The 27,381-nt window shown below is 33.6% G+C and overlaps 1 protein-coding gene across 2 annotated transcripts in view; it reads right to left on the bottom strand.

Annotated features, from left to right (window-relative positions):
• LOC145686650 (X-linked retinitis pigmentosa GTPase regulator-like) overlaps positions 1–27,381 on the bottom strand; it is a 328,222-nt gene that overhangs the window by 78,032 nt on the left and 222,809 nt on the right. For both annotated transcript variants that reach the window (XM_081760131.1, XM_081760132.1), the window contains exons 5-8: positions 16,856–17,008; positions 13,289–13,438; positions 10,772–10,930; positions 6,946–7,104 (exon numbers count right to left, since the gene is read on the bottom strand). In XM_081760131.1, coding sequence (XP_081616257.1) covers positions 6,946–7,104; positions 10,772–10,930; positions 13,289–13,438; positions 16,856–17,008 — 621 coding nt within the window. The remainder of the gene's footprint in view (positions 1–6,945; positions 7,105–10,771; positions 10,931–13,288; positions 13,439–16,855; positions 17,009–27,381) is intronic.

The following is a 27,381-nucleotide window of genomic DNA, read 5'->3' as shown; positions in this document are numbered from 1 at the left end:
TAATAATGTTATTTTAAAAGTAGTTCACAGGATACCAAAATAACATGATACGTAATCAAATGCAGATGAGTTCGTTCCTCTAGTCTCTAACTTAGATTTTGGGGGAAATGTTATTCTGGCAACACTGTAATTTCTATGGATGGCAACACTAAAAATTCTTCAGGTTCATATTTTCTGTTATAGAATAACATTATCTATGATTGTGGTAAGTTGCATTTCATTACCTCTTTTCATTTATGAAAAACAAGCAAAAGAAAAATGGTAAATGTATTTTTTTTTAGCATGTCAGGCTCTTAAGGTCACTGTACTGTGTTCAGGATGTGAAAGATCTTTTGATTTTAACAAATATCTGTAAGATAGACAGGAAGAAGGCTGAGCAGGGCAGTTGAAATATCATCTGGAAAATCAATTTAAGCGCATTTAGATAACAATTTATAATTTTCATTCATATATTTAAGCTAGCTGTATATTCAGATTTGTCTTCTTAAAATACACAGAGGATAGAAACTTACCTCAAAATCTCCTGTGTAATCAACTACTGAATTCAATATTTCCAATGTAACTGTCAGGTTTATTCACGAAGGAACGGCTGAGGTTAAAAAGTGGATATAAGGATAAAAATAGAAAATAACAATAATAAAATATTATTTGCATATTTTAGAAAATGTACTATTCAATGTTGCTGAATTTGTGGAAACTCGTTTAACAGATGACTTGGTTTCCAATGCTATTATGTTACTTTTCGGAGACTGTATGAGGATACGTTCAGGAATATTATCAATCATTTCACTTATTTCAAACTTTAGTTTCTAAATAATCTCTGCATTTCCAAGCTTTCAGCCTTAGCCTGAAGCTAGTTCACGGAAGATAAAACAGGACCTATAGCAATAAAAACAACTACACAATGAAAAAATAACGGACAAGAAAGACCAGTGCTCAAACGCGTTGTTCAGTATACTGCTGTAGTTCACTCACTAATTAACTATAGGCTGAAGTCAGGCTGGATATTCTTTTGTTTGATAAGTGGAAATTGCCAACTCTACTGGTGTTTCTACAAGAAGAGGCCAAGAAGTTATTAAATGTGTGAGTAATGCAAAACGACAAGTGACATCACACTAATGTGTGTACTTTGTGTTTTCATAGGTCTTGTTGAATTGATGTTACAACCAGAAAAGTAGATGGCGGTAACAGGTTGGCCAGACTCAAATAACTGAGCTGTGATTAGGTTCCTCCATCTTCAAGGAAAATCGACACAAATGGTACACGAAGAAGATGGCAGCTGTGTATGGTAAGGAATGCCCATCTGATAGTACAGCGAAAGCTTGTAGGAGAGAATTTAAATATGGCCAAACAAGTCTACCACGATGACCCAAGAGAAGGTCGTCCCCCAACTGCTACAGACCCAAGCGTACTGGAAAAAGTCGAGCAATCAGTGTGTGTGTGACTACTAATTGTAGCTAAGGAGAACATTAGTATGGGGTCCGTTCACCATATTACATGAAATTTTGGATGTGAGCAAAGTGGCAGCAAGGTGGGTTCCCCAATTGTTGACACATTGACACATTTTCATAATAAAAAAAGCACCGTGTGCAAGTATTTTGGAGCTATATCACTAGGAGAAAGATGCTTTTGTAAACAGATCAATGGCTTTGGATGAATGCTGGGTGCATCTATTGACATTGAAACCAGCAAGGCCGTGCTGTCCATATTTTGAGACCATAAAAGTGTAATCTTGACTGAAACTTAAAAAAGATGCTACAATCACAGGAACGTATTGCAAGCAATCACAGGAACGTATTGCAAGAACTTGTTGCAAAAGTTATAGGATGCTATAAAGCAAAAAGACGCAATGTGTCTCGAAAGATGTGTTGCTGCTAGCGGACAATGCTCCAGCACACCGGAAAGCAGAAACATTCACTTTTGTGCACCAATGTGGTTACGAATCTTTGCCCCAACCCTACCACATTCATCTGACCTGGCTCCGTCAGATTACTTCTTTTGCCGAATATAAAGAAACATTTGTGGGATAGGAGTTTTGCGGATGATGAGGAGATTATTATGAGGTGAAAATCTAGTTGCCCTCAACTCCGTAGACTTTTATGCAGACGGCATTTATAGATTGATTCATTTTTATGAAAAATGTAAGGCAATACGAGATAAATATATATAGACGACGTGTCTGTGGGCCAAATTGTAGATCCCTAGGTCATCTCTAACATGATGGAAGTAAGAACTCTCTGGCCTTTCTTTGTACCGTGCCAACACTTCTTTTATAATTTTAATTTTTAATAACTGTCTCCCATTTATTATTTAACCAACCGTTTTTCCCGGCGGGAGCTCATGTGGTTCGGATTCTACATTAATCAGTAGGCCCACGTCTCATATAGCCTCACTAGTGAACGGGACGTTAAACTCAAACTCAACTTATTAACCAACCGTTTATTAACAACTTTTAAGAATAAATATATTTTCAAAAACTGGCCTTCAAATTTCCTTTTTACTCCAAATAAAATTCTTGACTTCATAATAAAGTGTTATGCTTCTTTCAAATGCTTCGAAATAACTGATATATAAGGTGTTCTGTTTCTGAATTCCTAACATTTTTCTACACGCATTTTTAAATATCTTTTTGTCATAACACACAAAGAGTGAAAAAATGACTAACAGGATCGCGACTCGAACCCGAGATCTGCGACATATTGTGTCGATGCGTTAACGACTATGCCATCCAGTCCGTTTCCCAGAAGAGCCACTCACTCTCTCACTCTCGAGATCGATGCTCTTCATTCGCACCACATCCTCCCGAGAATTTTAATTTAATACTCTTCCGAATTTCCACTTCAATTCTTATATTTACATTTTAACCTCAACATTTTCTCCGTGAATAACACTGAGGACTACAGCAAAAATTTTATAATTTTTTAAAGCCAAAATTTGACACATTTTTTCAAAAATGAAGTTTGAATTTACATGCTATCTGATTTTTTAATAATCGAATATGAATACAATAAACCAGAACACCTTGTGTCTTCGTAGATTATAATTTCACCGAAAGTGTTTACTGCCCGAATTGATTCGAACACCCATACTTTAAGAGTTAACTCAAATGTTTTAGAGATTAATTGCCTGTTCTGCTACAAACCTGTATCATGTGGTACTCTAATCTTAGATTTATTTCAGTGTAAAGTCAGTTTCTCATTTTAATTATATAATTTTATCGAAGATGAAAAAAGACAAAACTAAATACACTTGTAAATAGTTATAAATCTGTACATAAATAGCTATAAATACAATTATATGGTATAAATAAATTACTAAAAATGTCAAAACAATAAGCCCCGAAAAGAGAATAAAATAAAATATGTTAGTTGGCAACCTACTTTATTTAGCTACATACTGATGGAACTATATAAATATTATAATGTGTTCATTCAAAAAGCACTTACCCTAAAAGCCCATAGAATAATCTAACCGTGAACGTTTGCAAAAAGCTATTGCCTCTTCAAGCTATATAAGATATTAGTTAGAGTTTATTTGAAGACAAATATAAAAGTCAAGAAAAATTTCTGTAAAAGTTATTATTCGAAAGAACATATCAACGGGATGTACCTCCACATACAATGTTAGTTTTCTAAAAGAATCTGTATTGAGCAAATTAATAACATTTTGTCGAAATGTTCATAGTTGGACAATTATTCTGGGTGCTTTTGCGATAAGTACTTTTCAATGAATATTGAATATATATCCTACTAAATCAACTAGAAATAGTAACGCTTTACTAATTTGGCTACTTGTGTGTGTTGAACGTTTTCTGTGGAACTAAAAGATTGCAACTTCGACACATTTTACTGTATCAAAGATTTAAACGAAAGAAAGTAAGTAAAGTACGATTACGATGAAAAGTTTTCTCTGTTCATAAATGCTTTGTGGAATAACTTTAGATAGCAGTTCTTTTACCATACAGAGAACGTATTGCACAATAAGAAAAAAGAAACACAAAGAAAATTGGGTGATCGGCCGTTAATCATTGGACGTTCCTGCAACCTTTACCTTTAACGTATATACGTATCTCCGAAACGTACTATCATATATACAGATAGAAACTTTCTTCTTCAACAATATATTTTGAGAGGACAGGGCTCATAGCGGTCTGGTCTCTTCTAAATAGTTGAAAAGTGACCAAAATCTCATTAAAAAGTTTGAAGTCTTGATGCCCAACTTCGGCTTAAATTGAATTTTATTTTTTTTTTCAACCAAAATAGGGCCGGCTGGATGATGGCTGAAATACGTATTGTCTTAATACGTTACGATTAAAAATTGTTTTACTTAAGTTTGTCAGCTAATAAAAAATTGTATTACTTGTGTTTAGAGGTTCATTATTAATTACGTAGTTTGCACGGTTTTGTATTTCAACTTAGATCTGGATGGGGTAAGGCCAAGTTTCTATATTTTCATTATGTCTAATAATACAAAATTAATGTAATTAATACATAGCATCTAAATTACCATTAACTGGTAATACGATTTTATCTTGTACAATTGGTTTGTTACAAAGTTTGTCTTGATACCACATGATTGGTAAACATAGGTATGACTTCTACCAACATTCTGCATACAATGAAAAGTAAACTGTAAACACTTAATATATATGTCATTCTCCTTTAACACAATTAAGATCAAAGCAAATAATGTGGATTATGTTTATACCCTTATTATGAACTTTTAAAATAAATTACAAATGTTAACTAGAAGAAAGAAGAGACACAGAAGGGCTCTCAAACTCACCTTGAGAGCTTAAGCACCCACCAACCACCCATTGTGCTTTAGAAGGAATAAAAGGCTGAAGTGAGAATAAAGCTGACTTGGTTCACATGTGGCAGCACAGCTGCATATGGCAGCAAGTACTAAAGTTTTCAGAAGAGTAATAAGTAACAAATTTCTGCCTTTTCCATTTATTTTTATAATATTTTTCTTAGAAAACTGCCAATGCAAAACATAAATCACACGATAAAATTACTTTACCCCCAAAAAGTAATCTTTAGTGACAAATTTAAAAAGAAAAGTAACTTTTAGTTAAAAAAGTGACTCGCTATGAGCCCTGGATTAAGCAAAGATTTAAGGGTAACTATTAATTGACGTAAGACTCTTGTCATAGTCTAAAAATCCAACAAAATCCTAACAACATGGATAATGAAAAACTAGAGTGAGTAGAATTCAGGAACAAAGATTCCTAAGAAGAATTCTTGGAAAGATAAGGAAAAATCAGAAAAGAAATGTATTCATCAGTTATGGATAGCATAGGCTCGATTTAACGTTGGTTGCAGTCAAATGCACACTACTCCATTTTTCTTAACTAATAACTACCAAGTAGCTCATAGATGTTTTCCCGAAATCGAGGCATAGCTAAATGGCTCTCTCACATCTGAAAACAGCAGACTCATTCTATTTTACGAAAATCATCTTCCGAAATGAGTTTTCTTAAAGTTCCGTCTACTTCGGACTCACTAACACGAAAAACTCTTGCAATGACAAGTATCACTATGCAAAAACAAGTGAGGATCGGTCAGCTGTTTCAGCAGTTGTTCGATTGTAAAAGAATCTAAGTGATCGCATAACAATATGGTAATGATCAGTTTGAGTCGTCTCCATAGTTAATCGACCCATAAGGACGTTGAAGTGGCTGCATACGAGCTTGCTGACGATCAGTTCAGCAATTCCACGGTTAGCCGCCCCAAAAGCACATCAAATTAATCTAATGGTTCCCAACCTTTTTTGACTGACGATACACTTCAATGAACGCTCACGATATCAAGACACACTTATTTGTTTTTGATTAGTGATGATGATGATGATGATGATATAAATAAATAAATAGTAAGTAATATCTAACTATAAGTATCAGATATCGAGTGTATAAGCGGATGTAAACGCGCAAATGGTGCATTTTTCTAACTACAAGCAGCACGTCGAGCGGCGTTAGAGAAAGACATTGAAAACGCCTGGAATACCGACCTATCTATACCGGAAAACCGATTCAAATATATAACTCACCACCAAAACCAATGTGAAGTTTACTGGCCTTATGGTTGACAGGCGTGGTTTCGAAAGTCCAGTTCGTGAGCCCGATTCAAATAATGTATTTTATTCTGTCTTTCTATTTTGTATATTTCCCCCAAATTTTACACAATGAAAGTTAGTTCACGCTTCACTGTATAGAGATTTTCTGAATGGCATAAAATTTACTTTTAAATTCTAAATTTCGCGACACAACTTATGGGACTGAGTGACACACAGGTTGGGAACTCCTGAATTAACCACATCAGAACTTTATGACGATCAGATGACTTCCTTACAAGATTGGTGGACCAAAACAAATGTCAAAGTGAGCAAGTAGCTTGCTGACGATCGGCTCCACTGTTAGTCCCGCAGTGATCACATTAGGTCTTGTCATAATTGGCTGAACTGTTTTCATGATTAGTAGTCCAAAAGAAACGCTGAGGTAATCGCATAAGATTTTGAAAATCGGTTCAGTCGAATCAATTTATAACTTCCTATCGTACTTCAGTATACGCACAAATATTGGCCCGTTTGTGGTCAAGTGACTAACGCAAATGATTTCAAGTTCAAACTACGATGAGTATATTTGCCTAGTACAAAAGCCCGTTTAATGGTCTTGATTCCGTTACATATAACCTCAGTGGGATTAACTCCGATCAATTATACAGTAATACTCTAGAATGTCGAAACAACATACAAAAAATACTACGACGAATTTACTCCTTTTCCAAAGCGACAAAAATATCACAATGAAATGTATTAAAATATTAATGCTTTATGTGATCCATTATCGAAATCAGCAACCAAGCACAGAGAAAGGGCTTCGCAATACGAAATTAATGTTTTCTCGTTATTCACATATCTAGTTGCTACAGATGATGTTCTTACCTGTTATGAAGGCAGTGTGTCCTTCTCCACAAGCTGCTTCGATGACCACTTGATTCTCTAAAGAAGTAATTCGTTGGAATAAAGTACTTTCCTGTATGTGAGTTCCAAGACCAAGCTGTCCACTAAAGCTACTGCCACAAACGTACACGTGCCCACTTTCTGTTGAAATGATCACGAGAATTAACAAAGACATTTGTCATTAAAAAACCGTCCAAATGGAGGTTGTAAATGTAGAATGCAAGTTTCCTATAGCGATTAATGCTAATGCAGGATCAAGAAGTTATGGACCATTGATGGTTTGAAATTTAAAACATTCTGAAAATATAAATCGGTAAGAAGCTATTGCTCAATAGGAATTTCGAGTGGGTGCTAACATGGGCAATACGTGAGTTCGCCACGGCGAGTCAAACCAATTCATGCATTTGATAGAGCTAATTGAGCTGTGTAGCATATTGTAAACGGAAAACTCATCAAGATTGGCTTTTTGTGAAAATTGCTCTCAAACATATTCCGCACTGCATAATAAAGCATTTCTAGCTGTTGCGAATCTCAGCAAATTTCATTGCCATCCGTTTGACGGTTAATGAAATAAATAAACTTAAAATTTATGTAGGCTATATTTGGAAACAATGTTGATTTATTATCAATACTGCCAGAGTCTAATGTATCGTGGGAAGCAAAAACTGGCAAGGTAGCCGGTGCAGCACCATTTAGTAGTCTTTGACGCACATTACTTGAAGCATGCGCCATCTAGTTGATATTGAACATTTGAAATACCAGACTCACTTATGTCGTGTCCACCTTTTTAACCCCTATGTGAGCATCTGTTAATAATAAATCAACAATGTTCTTGCAAACATAGGTTACTCAACATAAATTTTAAGTTCGTTTATTTCATTAACGGTCACACGGATAGCAATGAGATTTGCTGTGGTTCGCAACAGTTAGAAAGGGTTCATTATGCAATGTTGGAAATTTCCATACAGAGTCCAGTTTTCCAGATTTGTGGAAAATGTTTGAGAGCGATTTTCTTTAAAACTCAATCCAGATGAGCATATTGTATATATATAAAGTGTGTGTTATACAGGCAATTAACTCTATTGGTTGCAGGAATTAGATCGACTCACGTTCGTGGTGAACTCACCTACTGTCCTTGTAAGTTGGAAAAGTATGTAATCTTATAAATTTAAAATCATAGCAGTATTTTCACAAGTTCTTTGTAATGGTGATCACAACTCTATAAAACTAGTACTACATTACATGAAGTTACAACAGAAGTTCTAGTGCAAAGTATTTACAGTAATAAATCGTTCAAAAGAGTTGTTTGAGTACAAGAAATTTACAATAATTCATCACTTTTCAACTTGGCACACGAAAAGAGTAAAAAATGGAATTCTGAGAGATATAAATAAATAAATAAATAAGTAAATACATACATACATACATAAACAAATAAAAATAATATGAATTTTCCAGAGCTACCTCCGAAGGTAACAGTTTGCCGAAACAGTTTAATGCAATTAAATATATTTGCAAATAGAAAACTTCTACGAGTATCATATGTGTCAAATAATATCTTTCAATAAGTAATGATTATATTAAGGCCCTATCCGGTTTGCCATAAGGATCAGACTATGTCAAGTGTTCAGGTCAAAAGTCATTTTGCGTGCTAAATCGAGTCTGGAGATTCCAAATCCAGATATGAGATATCTCAAGCACGTAACCTCCGCGTGGGACGCCCTGGGTAATATCGAAAAGATGCATATACTTTATCATTATTATTGATTTTATGATTGAACTCAACTTACTTTTGAGTTCTATCCATATTTACCTTGCGTGCTATGCATTGTTTTTAAGCTCTTCATCACGTCTTTGCATTTAGCTTTTAATTAGCAATTTCTTTATTGTAGTGTTTGAAATATGTGGACGACTTCAGTTTTTTTCATTGATTTAATGTTAATGTTTCGTGATCTTTTACTATGTTCAATCCATTTTAGGACAATTTCTTTTTTGAATGTAGAATTACATAGTCTTCTATGTTTGAGCTGAACTTCAGCCATCACCGTCTTTTGGTTTTTGAGATAAGTGGAGCAATTTTGTTTTCCACTGACATCAATGTTAGTGTTTCATGCTTTTTGACTATATTCCTTCCACTTTACGACAATTTGCTTTTGGAATGTAGACTTTACATAGTCTCTTCTACATTTGAGTTGAATCTCAGCCATCTTCCCCAAAGTTTATTCACATCACTGCAACCGAATAGGCCCATTAACTATAAACCAGGGATGCAAATAACCACTCGCCCACTCATCCGGGGCGAGTGGTTCATCGATGCGGGCGAGTTTTTAATATCACTATTAAAATGCCGAAGGTAAGTAAATGATTTCTATTGTGAGATGTGGTCTAGTAGCTTTTTTCTTGGGCTAGTAAAATTTTGTTGCTTATTTGCATCCCTACTATAAACTATGTTATTTAACTTTATACATTGATGTTATAAGATTATACTAATAAGCCATTATTTAATATTCTAATATTCTTTTCCTGACTTTATTATATACGAGAAAGAATCATTAGTATCCATCAAGTAAAAATACCTTAAACAGAACTTGAAATAGCATTGATATTAAACATCGAATAGTACTACATATAGGTGTCAGTTTCACGATTAGTTTGAACGGGAAGTCCCAAGTTCGATTGTTGCTAAGAATATATAGTATCTTATAGTGTTATAGTGTTATCCAACATCATGAAGAAATACAGAAGCTACTTGAATTAAGAGCTAATGAACTCCAGTCTGTAAGGCCAGAAATAACGGAACCGATATACTGACTATACATCACCCAACTGGATATGATCTACATGGCTAACTATAACACTTGGTAGGGTTGGCTAGTTAAAAAAAAAAAAAAAAAAAAAAAAAAAAAAAAAAAAAAAAAAAAAAAGGTTTAAACCGAAAATAAATAAATAAATTTAAAAGCAAGAATGCCACAAATTGTGTGAACTTATTACTATAAGATTATTTCTACATATCTCAAATTATCTAAATCTTTCATCATACATTATAAACTCAGGAAACATTACTGGAAGTGATTTATTGAAATCAGAAGTATTTTCTGCATATGTATATGTATGAATGCTTCAAAGCCAGTGTGAACTTAAAATAATTTGTGTCTTTATTCACTATTTTTATTGATATGAAAATTAAATTAAGTCGAACTAACTTGGACTAAATTATATGGTCCATATAAGTCTCTTAAAATTGTCCACTTATGTCAATAATGTGAATAGCTCTGTCCAGTGATTTAAGTTGTGCAGTAGTATTTTCTTGCCCTTCTGTAATGACTTAAAATATTAACAAATACGCAAGATCAGTACAATATATTTCTATCAGTTGTCTTTGGCGAAAGACTCGTCGCTTTTGAAATCAAGGGATCCCGGGTTCGAGTCCTGGTGGAGCACAATTTCTCTCGGGTGCAAACCGAGTAATGGTTCGGATTCCACTTTAAGTTGGAGGTTCCGTTCTTCATAACCCCGCTGTTGTATAAAGAAGTTAAGGGCAAACAAATTTATTCTTATCCCTAGGCAATTTAAATTAATAAAGGAAATCTACTTAAACAAAACAAAACAAGTTTAAACGAATAACTGTTTAAAAAACAGTTTTTTCTAACCCTGGATCTTCGTGAACTGTAAATTAGGGACTTCAGTTTAGTTTAACGCCTTTAGTCAGTAGGGGAAGTGGTGAAATGTCGGATGAAGGTATTTTAATTTTCGTTAGAATCGTAAGTTAAAAAAAAAAAAAAAAAAAAAAATCATGATGACTATTTACCTGTTAAAGCTACCGTATGATTTCCGCCACAAACAGCTGTTGTAACTCTTTCAGGAATGCTGGCAACCTTTTGTAACGTTCTTGAATTTTCCGCTGTGTGACTTGGAAGGCCTAACTTTCCATTGTCACTTTCACCACATGTATATAAATAGCCATTAACTGCAAAAGAATTAGAACATGTTTAATTAAATGTTTATTTAACAAAAACTCAAGATCTGCACACCTGAGAATATTTTCTATTTTAATTTTTCTTGAGAGAAGCAATAATACTAACAAAACTATTATAGTTTCGGAGAACTGTCTACAATGAGTGGGAGAGATGTTGCTCACATGCGAAATATAAATTAAGTATGCTGCTAATTGAAACAACTTCGGGGAAAATACTCATGAGTAGAGAAGGAAAAAAGGTGGAAGAATGGTAAAAAGCAGGATTTCTAGCATCTAATTATATTCAGGCCCGTAAGTGCTATTCTGTGCTTGAGCACAGGGCGGCAGAATTTAGGGGGCTGCAAAATTTTGGATTTTTAAAATTAAATGAAATGAAATATTTAAGTTTTACGTACCACGGTTATGCCGGCGAGGCTAAAGGAGACAGTAATGATGACGATGAATGAAATGGTGGAATGAAGAAAGTGGGAAAAAACGAGAAAATCCCGAGAAAATCCACGTACACGGTGTTTGTCCATCACAAAGTTCACTTGGCGCGAGCTGGGATCGAAACAAGGACCCCATGCACCAGAGGTGAACACTACTATTGAGCCACCACGGCCTTAGATTTTTTTAAAAAGATTCACAATAAAGTAATGTTTAAAACTAGCAACCCGCCGAGTCCCGCGCAACCGCGAGGAAATATGTTAATGTGTTTAATTCGCTCTAATCACAGTAATTACTAATTAGTTAGCTTATCCGATTATTTTAAAAAGTCATCCTCTCCCATCCTCCGCAGAAGGATGAGGATGAAATTGAACATCATGAAAACTGATACCATTAAACTCAGTGACCTCGAAAACTATGAGTTCAACACTAGTATCTGTCGTTTTCGATTACTTTTAAAATCTCGCCCCCTTCCTGGGGCGTGGAGTATGACCTTGACGTTGAATTGGATTAAAACTGTCACTATTAATCTCAGCGACCCCAAAAACTATGAATTCAAACGACTATATTAGTCGTTTTCGTGGGGAGGGAGGGATTATTTCGAGCACAGGGGCGCACAATATATAAACACGGACCTGATTATATTTAGATTGGATTCAGTTGGTACAGAAATTCATTGACAAATATTTGTTTCTATTTTGGGTTTCTTAAACCATAGATTGTGCTAGCACAACAAACAAACACACAACAACAAAAAACACAAAAACTGCACAAACATTACTAGTAACGGAAACATAATTTCATTTGCAAGTCATTGAAAAAAAAAGTTTCTGTTATAACATAATTTTCAACAAATATTATCTGTATTTGACGGACCATTTGTCTTGTTATGACCTAGTGACTTTTAAATTAACGAACAAAAAAAAAACTCAAATTTTGTACTATGCAAATATCGACAGGGAGGCATTGTTCGACATACCCTCTGATACCACAAGATAAACAGTGTTGACAACATAATCTAAAGTAATATCTTTAAAAATGACATTACGTCAGGTTATCATACAAGGTGTCTCAAAAGTCCTCTAACATAGTGAAACTTCGTTATTATCAGAGTTAAAACAAAATGTAAGAGGGGAAACCACCTCCAAATACGATATTTTCAGCCTAAAGTGAAGGAATTTTTTAAAATCGGACGAGCCGTTTGGGCTGCATACTCTTTATGTGCCCAATGTTAAATGAAAATGGAATGTTGCCATTTACCTGGTCCCACAACATAAGTGAATGAAGTTACTGTCTTTTACGCTAACGTGTCGATGTCCAGTCCCCATTTCAAACAGTAACTTCATTCATTTATGTTGTGAATCCAGGTAAATGACAACGTTGTACTTCCATTTAAAATTGAGTGCATAAAGAGAGTATAGCCCAAACGGCTCGTCCAACTTAAAAAATTCCTTCACTTTAGATTAAGAACATCAGACGGTTTCCCCTCTTACATTTTGTCGTAACTCTGATAATAACAGCGTTACCCTATGTCAGGGGACTTTTGAGACACCCTGTATATTTCAAATCTACATGTAAGAAGAAAACTTATCCATCACACTTGTCATGCAATGTTGCAAACTAAGGACGCTACAGTATCACACACATATAAATTTTAATATATATTTTAAATTTGTTTATTGTCCTAAATGTTTTGTGATGAAAAAAATCAGTTTAAACCTATAATAAATAGACCTTAAATAACGCGGTTTAGCATAGCGCGTACGTTTCTTGGAACCTTTTAACAGCGTCGTTATGCACGGTATTCCTGAATAAAAAGAATATACATTAAAGCATGAATAAAATATTTATTTAAACGTAGGTAATTAAATGTGAAGACACATTTCTGGTTTGCAACCCCCAACTACTGTAATATATGCTTACCTGTAACTACAGCTGTGTGATAATACCCGCAACTTATGTGAGATACTTCTGAATCAAATGGTACTACTGTAGGAACTAACACTTCAGAAGCATCACCAAGTCCTAACTGACCATCAGAGTTGCTTCCCCAACCAAATAGGCTTCCAGACTCTGAAAAAAAAAAAAGTTATTATAAACAAAAATACTAGAACACCACTCATTCTAGTTTTGGAACTTCTTGTATAAAGTAAGAAACAAATTCTCACCAAAGCATATACTATTTAATAAAACATGTTAAAATACTTAATTGTTGCTGTGGGTAGTATAGCATGTCGAAAAGATAAAAGGATAATTTTTTATATGAACATCACCAAAAGAGTTTATTGATAAAGATAAATAATTGTAGTTATCAACACCATGAAAGATTTACAAAAGGGAAACTTAATGAATACAATACATAGCTTATTAAAACTGGGGTCACTAACGTGATCTCGAATGACACAGGGTTCACTATCTCGTGTGCGAGTCAAGTTTGTCAAGTGTTTATTTCTTTATACTATGGTAAACAAAGAATTTATGAAAGGCGTACTTACAATTCACATGAGTTCATGGTTGTAATTTGCATTACACTTATTCAAAGCACCAACACTTAATGATAGCCAGAACGACGAGAGAATGATGATTGACTGAATCATGATTGTAGAAGAATGATGCTTTAGTAAAGTTTGTTAGGGTTTTTATAGTTATTTATTTTGGAACAAAAGTTACTGTTTATCACGTATATCATATAATTAATTTTACTTTTACTTTTTTTTATTGTTGTTTGCACTTGCGAAGAGTTTTAGTTTTTATTTTTTACAAAGGAAACAGTAAGTTTTTGTATTTATTTATTTATTTATTATGAATCACAACTGTAGAACGTTTTATTAATAAATAATATAGTTTCACTTTCAGCAAATATACCTAGCCGAAACTAAGATATTATTTATTAATTAGTATATGTTTTGTTCAGAATTTGTTTTTTACAAATACTAGAATAGTTTTGTTGATAACAGCGAAAGGAAAAATTATTTCAATTTACCTCTTTAGTCAGTCATAATAATATTATATATATATATATATATATATATATATATATCAATAGATACTTTTTTCTGGAACATTAAGTTGAGACTTTTGGTATATAATTAAAATTAAACAAAGGATTTGATTTGTTTATTGAATGCAAAATGTCATGTTAATTTGTACAAGACAACAGCGATATTAGATCCTATAATTATTCGTATTTTGCCTTAGTGATAACTCGAAGGCAAGTTATAGCCTATGTGTCTAACTACTCAGGACTAAAGCCTGGAGATCAAGAAAAATCTGGAAAGCTCCTTTCCTCTACGCTGGAAATTCACGTGCATATGATATTTGGCTTTTTATAGTATATGAAAAACATATCTTCGACAGAAACTAACTATTAATAAACTTTGTAAAAAAAAGAAAGAAAATTCTCAATTATGCCTATCATATATTGAAATTCCTTCGCTTGTTCAGTACGTAGTGTTTTGCTCAGTGCTAATAGATACAATGATCTAATAAAATACACTGATCTAATAAAATATGATTCGAAAATAATTCTTATTTATGATTATACTGCTTTATGTGAAGCTTTCATATTGGCAATGTGGTGTTTGGTGTCAGTATCAAAGTTTTACACCTTAGGAAACTTGAAATCCGTGCAGAGTGGTTGGCATCTCGAATGTGTTCTTTAATCCAGGTTTTAATATTTTACTTTGTCATGGCTATATACTTTTTGTCGCTAGGAAACACCCAAACCGTACAGTTAATAGTATATTATATATTAGACGCAGAAATAAGAGAGTACGTTTACAAATTACTATAAATATGCGTCAATCATATCCTAAAATAATTATTTATATGCTCCAATTTTTGGTACTAAGCATGGGGAAGTTTGTAAGAAGTTTAATCGACATTTCAGTAGACACAAAGATAAAATGAAGTTCAATTTTCGAAAAATGTTTCTGAACTCTTCTTAAAGTAACAGGATTTAACAAAATGTCTATCAAGGTATTTTTGGGAGAGAAAGGAGAATTTTGATTACTTGTATTATTTGTATATATGTCATAGAAAGCCATTTGTGTAAGATACTTAAATCTAAGTTTCTTTTTTTCTGATCCCCACTGCAAATTAGTTTATTGCAAGAGTAGTGTTTCAAGAGATTTTGTATTGATATATTGTGTGCCTGTTTTGGTTTTCTTGTAAATGTTCGTTACCGGCAAATTTACTGTTATGACAAGTTTATTTTATTAATATTATTTATTAATTTATTTTTAAAGTGCTCTCTGGCTTTAGTGTGACAATAGAAATATCGTATCATCAATGTAGCTAAAGTATATGCTAAATTTAACTAGGGTTCTTCTATAAATTGGGATTTAAAGTGGTTAAGTTATGCGTAGACTAAACACAGGCATCACATTGACTCGTGAAGTCGTGAAGCTACAACTGCACTGTTGATTGTTAGCTATCTTTCTGAGCTTTACAGTATTTGAAAACATACTAATCATCAGCGTACGTAAAGGGGCAGTTACCAGGTTTTAAGCCCCTCTTCTACAAGATATTATGGGAAAATAAACATTTATCATATCGAATATAAATAGAAAAGTTGGGCGTGTCCTGAAGCGACATGAAATTCTGATATGAAATTTTGTGTACGCCTCTGGTAACAATTAATACTTAAAGCAGAAGTCTTCTATTGAACGCATAAGACCAAGATTATACTTCTTTCTCTATTTTATTTTTTCGTTCTTTACTTGATTTTTCTAAAATAAATAAATACAATATACACGCGAGCTACTGAAATAATCTAATCTTGACCAAACTTGGCATGAAGGTAGACTTTGACTTGGTTAGTACGCGCATGACACATTTTAAATACTTTGTAACAGAATAGAAACTCAGAAATTATTTGATCCTATTTAAATACTTTTAACCTACTCATAATTTTTTTGCCCTCATACTGAGATTAGGGGCTAAAGTGCAGTACCACTATTGCTTAACAATTATCACCAATAGAATGCGTATTAATACGTTGCGGATTATCTGAGGACTCTAGAAATTATTGGACATAAACTCAATACAGTATTAGAATTATAGCTTCTCTGCTAATGACTGAATAACCATAATAGCTTTGAATCTCCAACTCTGATTTTGACTTACTCTAAGGAAATTTAAATACTCTTTTACTCTACGGAGCACTGTGCTCTCAGCGTGAGTTCTCTGACTAGAACTAGGTAATAGCTTTAGGAATAGCGAAATCGCAATGGAAACCACCATCCAAGTAGTGAGTGCATAGTATTGTATTCATTATTATATCTTTCTGAGTATATATGTTGCTCGTAGAATTTGCTTACAGCTTGAGAATTATTTTGATGTTAATTGTTACGTGCCTATTTAGTGAATTTTGAAGGAACTGTTTTCCAAAGCGTCCAATGTTCACAGATTTCAAAGTAAAATGACCAGTGAGTAATATATTAAGTTTGGCCTTTAAATATGCTGTATTAAAAAACTATGTTTATTTACCTGTAAGAGCAAATGAATGATTACAGCCTGCTGCTAACTGTTTAATTTCTTCGTTGATCCCTGAAACTTCGGTGGGTACGTGCCGCTCTTTTGTATCACCAACACCAAGTTGAGCTTCTGAATTATTACCACAGGCAAAAAGTTTCCCTGAGGCTGAAACAGAAAAGAAATTTAAAAACTCACTATGTTCATTCAGTTTAGCTTTCTAATAAAAATAAAATCAAAATAGTACATATTAGTTACTTGTCTCGTGACATACGTTTTACTGATTTGCCCTGCTTAGATACTCAGATGATTCAATGTTAAATCTGAAAGCAGAAAGATCAATAAGGTACAAATTATCTTGTTAGATTCTCAACAAGTTTTTTAAATTCAACCAGCGAGATCAGAAAATAGTTATGTGTATTTTTGTCAAAATTCAGTTAGATAAATAAATAAATAAATAAAATGCATCTTGTGCGTAGAAGTTGGATATGAGCGAAGTCTTTACAGTGGCTGATGATAAAATTCAAATTGAGTGCAGAAAGGATACATGAGAAACATATGCTCCTCCCCTACACGGAATGAAGATGCTATTAATATTAGTGGGGAACTCACCACATATAAAGAACTGCGAAGAAAATGAAATTGGTGTTTCTTTAATTAGTTCTCCCGCTATATAAGGAAATAACGTATAATCTACATACACTTCAAACAAATGGCTTGAAGAGGTCAAGGAGGCTTTCCTTCACAATAATGAAAAACAGTAACCAAAACTGAGTTCCCTCGTGACTAAATACCAATGCCATGCCGTGAGGGGGAAGGGGGCGAGCGGGGCAACAGCCCTGGGCACAAAATTCGGGAGGAAAAAGAAAAGAAAAAAGAGGAAAAATTACTTGGAATATTTTATGTTAACAGCAGATAATACTACTCAGTTTTGGAAAATGCATGCATGCATATATAAACGGAAGGAAAAAAGTAATAAAAAAGTGCTCAAAATCAAGAAAAAGTAGGGGTTATTTTTGAAAATTTTCTTGACCTCACTTATATGTACGGGGACGCCGTCGTATACCTCGCCGCGGGTGCTGATTTTCCACGGCACGCCAGAACCAAATACATACTTCCAGATCGAAAGAACCAGGTTCGATTTCCAGTGAAAGCTCATATAGTACGGATCCCACGTCAAGTTGTAAGTCCACGTCTCATATAGCTTTGACGCTGGGAAACGACACTGAACCCCAACAACAATAATAACCAAAACTAGATAGGCCTCTTATATTTTCACAAAGTTAGTATTTCCAAAAAAAAAAAAAAAAAAAAAAAAAAAAAAGTAATTATTGCACCGCGTTACCACATTTATTGGTGGCAAACAAATTCTACAATATTATTAGGATTTAACGAAAAAGAAAAGTACACAGATGAGACATATATCAACTGATATTTTTATTGGCTTGAACAAAATGATACGCGTGAGCGTAAAACCGTATGTGTAGTTTTCGAGAAAAAAAATAACTTGTAAACCTAAAGAATGGTTCTACCACTTATTGAGATGAAACTGATACTGAAATACACACTAATTAAGCTTTTCATTACAACGCTAGCATAGTATGGTTAATGAGATATAATTAAAAATTACCTTAAATTTTAAATCATGTTAAACCAGAATATTGCCCAAAATATAAGATACTAGCAGAATGTCCGTTCCTCACACGGAAAGAATACGTTTCATTTTGGACATAAAGGGCACCAAAACGGTCACTATTCAACTTAGGAATCCCAAAAACTATGAATTCGACACTGATATTGGTCATTTTCAATTCTTTTTACATTTCACCATCCCTCTTAGGAGTACTAATGGGGGCTGAATTTGAATTTAAACGGCATCGAAAGTGTCACTGTTCATCCCAGCGACCCTGAAAACTATGTATTCGACACTAATATCGGTCATTTTCGATCATGTTTATTTATATATCTCCTCCTCTCCCTCCCTTACGTTGCTTCGTCAAAGTGAAATGATAAAAAAAAAAAAAAAAAAATCTTACGCTCGAACCTCATTTATGTTGAAAATTTGATCGAGATTGATCGGGTGGTTCAAGAGTTATTAAAGTCACAAACATAGTCACTGTCATACTGACTAATATATATATATATATATATATATATGTATACAGGGTGTTTCAGATAAAACGTTCAGTGCTTATAAATCCGAAATGGCTGAGAATAAAAAGATGAAACAAAAACTGAGATAGGAAAATGTCATAGGGCGCATCACATGGTGTTGTCGTGGTGACCCACAGGGCCCTCCTTCAAGAAGGCCCAGGGGCAAACTTCAAGTTTTCAAATGGGAACACGTATTGAATCATACCTCATTCAATAGTACTTGAAAAACGAAACAACTTTTGTAGGAAACAATTTTCGATCTGGGCCACCGTTTTCAAAATGGCCGCAAAAAGTGTCCTGTATCAGATAAAACGTCCAGTGCTTATAGGCCTAAATCAGAAACGGCTGAGAATAGAGAGATGAAACAAAAACTGAGATAGAAACGATGATAAAGCATATCAAGTGGTGTTGTTGTGGTGACCCTCAGGAAACTCCGTGAAGGGGGCCCAGGTGTCAACTTCAAACTGATACAGGACTTTTTGCGGCCATTTTGAAAACGTTGCCCCAAATCGAAAATTGTTTCCTACAAAAGTTGTTTCGTATTTCAAGGACTATTGAATGAGGTATGATTCAATACATGTTCCCATTTGAAAATTTGAAGTTGGCCCCTGGGCCCCTTTGAAGGAGGGCCCTGTGGGTCACCACGACAACACCAAGTGATGCGCCCTAAGACATTTCCCTATCTCAGTTTTTGTTTCATCTTTTTATTCTCAGCCATTTCTGATTTATAAGCACTGGACGTTTTATCTGATATAGGACCCACTTTTTGCGGCCATTTAAAAACGGTGGCCCAAATCGAAAATTGTTTCCTACAAAAGTTGTTTCGTTTTTCAAGTACTATTGAATGAGGTATGATTCAATACATGTTCCTATTTGAAAATTTGAAGTTGGCCCCTGGGTCCCCTCGAAGGAGGGCTCTGTGGGTCACCGCAACAACATCATGTGATGCGCCCTATGACATTTTCCTATCTCAGTTTTTGTTTCATCTTTTTATTCTCAGCCGTTTCGGATTTATAAGCACTGGACGTTTTATCTTAAACACCCTGTATATTAATCGATAGATCACATGGAGCTAAACAAGGTAACATTCTTGAGAATAAGTCCTCGTGTGTAATTTTGGAGAAAATAATAATAAAATAAATGAAATTTACGGAGCTAAAAGTGTCCCTCGTTGCCAATAATAATTAATACTTTTGATTTTACTAAAATAAAGTATTATTTATTTATTTATTTATGTACAACACATGTAGCAAAATACAATGTTAACTACGAGACTATTGTTTGTCTTTCACTAACGTTGACACACATATGCTTTACGCACATATTAGTGATGATAATAAAATTTATTGTAGTAATTTTGACCATCTAAGGATAATTTAAAATGTCCCCTCCCATAGCTTTCATGTCTCCTCTGTGGTTTAGTACAAGACTAAAACAACAGAACTTCTAAGTGGATACAAGAATTATTAAAAGTTTTAGGCTGACCGCTAGAAAAGCCGAACAACCAGCTTTTACTGGTTAACCCACTTGACGAAAACAATCTTCTCCTAGACTGAATGCGCCTGAAATAACTGACAGGTCTATCGCTAAAGTTTGTGAACATTCAGTCTTCTGCTCAACTGCCTTTTCCTCTGTGGAAGGGGAAGCAGTTTTAGTAGTCGACTCATGAGCAGACGACGCAAAATCTGAGTTTTCATCTATACAAAATTAGTAATTGAATGAGTATTTAGTACAAAATCTTAACTCATATGCTAAATATACAGTACATAATACTCACCTTAATGTGTTCTATAGTGATAATCAATTTTGTCCTAAATTCTCATCAATATTTCCAGCATAATACGCGAATGCTGTTCATCAGAATGTACTTCGTTGAGACAATGGGTACTATTCTTTCACACCAAAGCAATAAAAAATTCTAACATTTAAATGCAATATAGTCTTTGAGAGTCAATGTTGCCATGACAAATTTGTAACCAATTTGTGATTTTTTTTATATATATTTTTCTCACTTATTATGTACTATCTGTCAAACAACTAAATGTACACCTGTTTTTTAATTTAGCATTCTTACATCCACTGGTGTGGAGAATATGAGAACTAAATTAGTCAAAGTTACAGATTTGTGGGGAGAGAGAGAAAGAATGAAAGTCTGGAGTACATTACCTAAGAGGACAGAAGTTATATATAACCCTTTACTGTGACTTCAGGCTATAATTGTCTGTTCAGTTAGACTTTGGTGTTGTGTTGCCACATGCACAAGGATAGATAAAAGAGCGCTATTACAAACTAGATCAATTCTTCGTTTTGAGTCGAAATTTGTAACTGTTTTGGTTCTTGTTCTGTTTTAAGAAAATATCTCTCTAGGGAGAATTTGAATATATGGCCCTTATATTCATGCACTATGTAACTAGTTACAAAAGAACAAGTTCTGAAGTTTAATTACTTGAAATAAACGAAAAAGATCCCTTTCTGTCAGATGAGTGTATTTCAAAGACAGTAATGTTTTGGATGCATTAAATGCAGGCAGATCTACACTTTCTTATTTTTCTTAAAGTAACCCTCTTAGACATTGGGTATCAGTTAAAAATATAGAGGAAAACTGGAAATCTCTATCCGAGTGAATCAGTGAGCAATGAATAACACTCTACAGTATATTTGCCTCGTGTCTGTAGGTTCTTTGAATTTCACTTTAAATTAACTATATGTTCCTCTATGAAATATGATGCCCATCGTGTTTATAAAAAATTTGTTATGCAACTGAAAAGTTATCACAAGTTCTTGTGGAACTTTCAAGTCGTGTAAAACACTTTTCAATCTGTTAAGTAGTTTATACAAAAGTGAGCCTTTAAGAGTCTTCATCCCGGCGAAATTAAAATACCGTTAATTTTACAGTAATTATGTGATATCTTCAAATAGATAAAATATAATTGAAATATGGAACAAGAGTGCTCTAGACAATATTATTTTGCGTAAGGTACCGTTATCACAAGTCACCTAGTGGCTTTCCGTTTTCAGATGTTTAGAAACGCGAAAATAAGTGCCGATTTTCAAAATGGCTCGAAATCGAAAGCAGATAAGTGAGTCGTGATAAGGGTTTCTCATGTAAAATAATATTGTCTAGGGCGCTCTTGTTCCACATTTCGATTATCTTTTATCTATTTGAAAATATCACATAATTACTGTAAAATTAGCAGTATTTTAATTTCGCCGGGATGAAGACTCTTAAATTTGGGGGAAAATTCTATTTTGTAACTTGTTTCCATGTCACAGTTGGTGCGCCTGGTCTCGTGCTAGATTTCCTGTGGGGACGAATAGTTCGGAACCCACGTTGAACCATAGGTTCTATCTTCATATAGCCTCAGTGCGGAAAAAACGTAAAATTAAGAAAAAAATAAGTTAAATCATGCCAAAGTTTGGAGTAATCTATTCGAAATATTTTAAGAGTTTCAGACGACAAGGATCTAAATTAAACATAATCGTATTCTTCATCATATAAATTTAATTTTCATCGTCAACAATAATAGCATATCTACTTCACTTTAGCGTAAAATACTAAAAAGTTTGACATTGTCTATCAAGCACCGCAAAAATTATAACTAAAAAAAATGATCCGTTTATGGATTTGAACTCCTGCTTTTAGGACTGGTTGTCTGTTGTCCTAATCATTAGACCACGACCATTTTATCCTGAAGGTTTGGTCACTGACGTCTTTAATGACAATTCCAGTCTATGCAACAGCTTCTAATCTTTTACGATGTTTTTGTTTGATAAATTCTTTCGTATTTCTTTTGTGCTGTTGTCACTTGTTTTGTGCTGCTCTATAACATGGCTAAATTTGTATTTACAACTTCCGTCCCTCTTAACTGTGTGCTTCAGACTTCCATTACCTCTTTACACCAAATTACATACTTGACTGATTTAATTCTCAAATTTTCTACACCAGTCGGTGCAGGGATGCCAGATTGACAAATAGGGGTACATTTACTTATTTGACAGATGGTATACAATCCACATAATACTGGAAAAGGAAATATTGTCTAAAAGTCGAATAATATTATCAGAAATTTTATTAATAAAAATTAACATTCACAAAATCCTTTTTACATATGGGAATTTTACAATAGACAACCAAAATATTACATAATTTTGTACAAATGTAGTTGACAAAAAATTGTATTATTACTATTTTAGTTATTAAATGTATTTAAAAAAGATTTCATTATAAGGAAGATATTTAAAAAATATTGTGTATATAGCAAGTGGGAGAAAATACTTTTAAAAATATCACCAAATTGATTGCAAATTTGTCATGACAACATTGATCCCCAAGACTATATCGCGTTTAAATGCTAGAATTTATTGTTATTCTGGTGTGAAAGAAAAATACGCATTGCTTTCACGCACTTTCCGAAATACATCCTGATGAACGGCATTTGTGCATTATGTTGGAAATATTTATTTATTTATTTGCCATAAACACAACAGGCATAAGCCCAATTACAATGTTGGTGTATTACAAAATAAATTTACAATAGTTTTCTTCAATATAATTCATATTACTGGTGACAATTTCTTCGTGTTCGACACATACAAATTTAGGTATTTTTTTGCAAGACGAGCATTTGTGACTTCAATAATACGTTGGTTCTTGCTTTTTTGCAATAGAATAGGCCAGAGTTTCAGCACGAGTTTTAAGTGTTGGGACATGAAAATTTAGTTTCGGTATCAGATCCGTACAATTAAACTTGTTTTGTACTATTTTATGGAGAAAAGTCAGATCTATTACGTTTCGCTTTTGTTCAAGTGTAGGGATACAGAAGTTGTCTATTAATGTTAGATAGTTTTCATAAGATGGATAGATTTCAGTTCTCTTGTATGTCAAGTATTTGATAAATTTAGATTGAACTTTTTCCATTTGGTGTCGGTATTGCTGTTGCGATGGGTTCCAGGTCACAGCAGCATATTCCAGATTTGACATAGAAATAATACATTTTTGTTAGTGTGGTAATATTGTTAAACTCCTCAGTTCTAATTATGAACCCTAACATCTTAAGAAATCCATTAACTATAATATATCAACTATATGATTATTAAATGTCAGTTTCGTATCAAATGTAACTACAAGATCTTTGACTAAATTTAATCTATTTAGTAAGATCTGATTCACTGAATAATTAAACTCAATTTGATTGTTGTTTCTAGTAAACGATAAAATGTTACATTTCTTTACGTTTACGCTAAGTTTGTTACGAGAATATCAGTTAGCAATGTTTTTCTTGTCGTGTTGAAAACTGAGACAGTCATGAATGGTCTTTATCTTACCGTATATTTTGAGGTCATCCGCAAAAAGCAATTTGAGTCAATAATATATGATCAGAAAGATCGTTAATGAATAAAAGGAACAATAACGGACCTAGGTTGGAGCCCTGTGGAATTCCAGAGCATGCTATATAATCAGTTGATTTATACTGTTTGTAGATAACAGTTTGTTTGCTATTGCTTAAATATGATGAGAACAACTTGATCAAGGAACAAGAGAAATTACAGTTATCTAACTTACGCAACAATACTTTGTGATTGGCTCTTATCAAAAACCTCAAACATTGACGAGAATATGACAAATTGATCATCACTACAGAACAAATTAAGCTGAGTACTGTGTATATTTTGAAACGTGGTTTATACATTCAATAAGTTGTTATAATATACTAAAATTTATTTTCCGTTATACTAACTTTGGAAGTTGTAAAAGATAAAAATAAACAAAGAGAAAACACACTGAAACTGCTAAGACCTTCATATTTTTCATATGTTGTTTCGATTTTCCGGGTTACTTCTTGGTCACTGGCTTCTTTCAAATAGAAAAGGTGAGGTAAGGATGGGGGTATGGGAGGCACAAAACAATGAAAAAAAAAAAAAAATCAAGTACGGTGAAGTAGTAACATTTGTGATTGTGAGCTTAAGTGTTCATTGCGTGTCAGGGTAGAGAAGTTTTTCTTTCTTTTATTTTCTTTTGATGTTTGTTTTTATTGTGTGTACGTCATATCAAATTTCAAATTCAACTATTTGTCCTGCGGAACAGTGTACATCTCAAAAGTGCAGCGTAGATTGTGACTGCACCATTGAAAGTTTGCTGAGAAAATATACAGTCAGTTTTCTTTCCCAGAGAAAGTAGCCATCAAGTGACATAAAAGGCTAACTCCTAAGGTTACACTGTTACTTTATTATTCTGGCCATCAGTAACTACTCCATTTTACATATTTATGATAATATACAACTAGCTAGTAGCTATATTGCGGATATAGTTTTTGTGTAAAGCGCTAATATATATTAAAATATCGCATGTAGTTAGAAATGCCATTATAAGGCGATGTCCTATATAAGCTGTGGTAAACATGAACAAATTTTCAGGATACACCCTTGGAGATATGGAACTAATATAACTGTTAATCGGGTAGAAGTTTTAAAAATAAGTCTGATCACAAAGTTTACTTTACTGACACCCTGCACAATAATGGAGTGTATCAAGTTTAAGTTTGAAATTATTTCATTATGTTGTGAACAGTCAGTTTTGCGTTTGATTTCTGTTTTTTCTTCAAACTTGATTTGAATATACGTGTTTACTGAAAATGGACATGAAAAAAAATTACGCATATACAAGTTCTGATACAATTTCAGAATACAGGTGTATTGAAAACCATCGAATAGTGGGTGAAACACTGGAGAATAGTTATGAATTATTTAAATAATAATAATAATAATAATAATAATAATAATAATAATAATAATAATAATAATAATAATAATAATAATAATAATAATAATAATAATAAAACCTTCTACTAGCATAGAACTCACGTTTTAAAAACGCCTTTAATTAACTAAAGAAAACAGAATTCCATCTACAAGAAAAGTCATACTGTTTATATTATGCTAAATATGAAATTTTTCCATTTTTGATTTCTGTTCTCAGTGATTGAAATGTTTACAAACATTGATCATAAATTACCACAAAGTACAATTACACACATACACACACATACATACACACGTAGTCGTGTGCTCTTACCTTCTCTATTTTCTCCATTGAGTTACCACAAGTGAAGCCGATAAACGAATGTGAAAGGATTGTGGGAGGCTCTAGTGCAAAACAGAAAAGAAGCGAAGAAAATTAAAGAAAATAAAAATATAAAAATAATTAAAAGTAAAATAAAATGTACAGAAAAAAGAAAAATAATTTCTAATAATAGTAAAAATCAACAACGAGCGAAAGAACAGAACTAATAGAAACGAATTAACTGCAGAATTTCATGACCATTTTACATAATTGGATAGAATCAAATGTTTTAAGTGATTAGTTAAGGTAACTTAGCCATTGGTTATTATTTTTAGTATAAGTACTAATTGGACTGGTAGGATGTATACTTACTAAGGAAATACTAAACTTGAACTCCATTTAGGCATCTGTTTTATTAATTTAATCGTACACAATTCGGTGACACCTTGTCATAATCATAGGTACGTGAGTATTAAGAGCCTGACATACTAAAAATAATACAAAATTTACCAATTTTCTTTTGCTTGTTTTTCATAAGTGAAACGAAACAATAAAATGTAACTTACCACAATCATAGATAATATTATTCTACAACAGAAAAAGTGAACCTAAAGGATTTTCAGTGTTGTCATCCATAGAAATTACACTGTTGCCAGAATAATATTTCCCCAAAATCTAAGTTAAGGCAGCAATTAGAGAAACGAACTCAACTGCATTTGATTACGTATCATGTTGTCTTGGAATCCGGTGAACCTCTTCGTAAATAATAGTTGAATTTAGTTTGTAATAAACCAAATACAGGGTGCGGCACGTAAAACCGGCCCGTCATAATATTCTGGTATATTGTGTTTTTGGCAACACTTAAATAATCTACCTTCCTACCAAGAGATGGCGTGTCGAGGTCGGGTCGACTTACGTGACCTGCAGCAGTCACGTGCAGCCGCAGCCAGTGAAACTTGTCGAAACCAGTTGAGAAAACGGCCTCGTTGTGTTAAGCCGGGTGAGTGTCAGCGTGTGATAATGCCGTATTCGATACCCGAGCGTGTGGCCATTGTTGAAGGGTTCATTCTCACTGGATCTTTTGTGAAAACAAAGAATTTGTTTCGGGAGAAATTTCCAGGACGTTCTGTGCCAGCAAAAGGCACCATTCAGGAATTGATTGAAAAATGGCGGCGTACAGGATCGGTTCGAAATGCTCCCAGGAACAGACGACCATCTGTCTGCACACCTGAATTAAAGATGCAGGTGGAGGAGATAATGACAAGAAGTCCTCGAAAGTCAACCAGGAGATTGAGTCAACAGGTTCATGCGAATGAGAGAAGTTGCA

Source organism: Thermobia domestica, chromosome 5 (genome assembly GCF_964235325.1).
Source record: "Thermobia domestica chromosome 5, izTheDome1.hap1.1, whole genome shotgun sequence".
Classification (NCBI taxonomy): Eukaryota; Metazoa; Arthropoda; class Insecta; order Zygentoma; family Lepismatidae; genus Thermobia; species Thermobia domestica.
The sequence above is the reverse complement of the archived record's forward strand: the minus strand, read 5'-3'. Positions and strand labels throughout refer to the sequence as shown.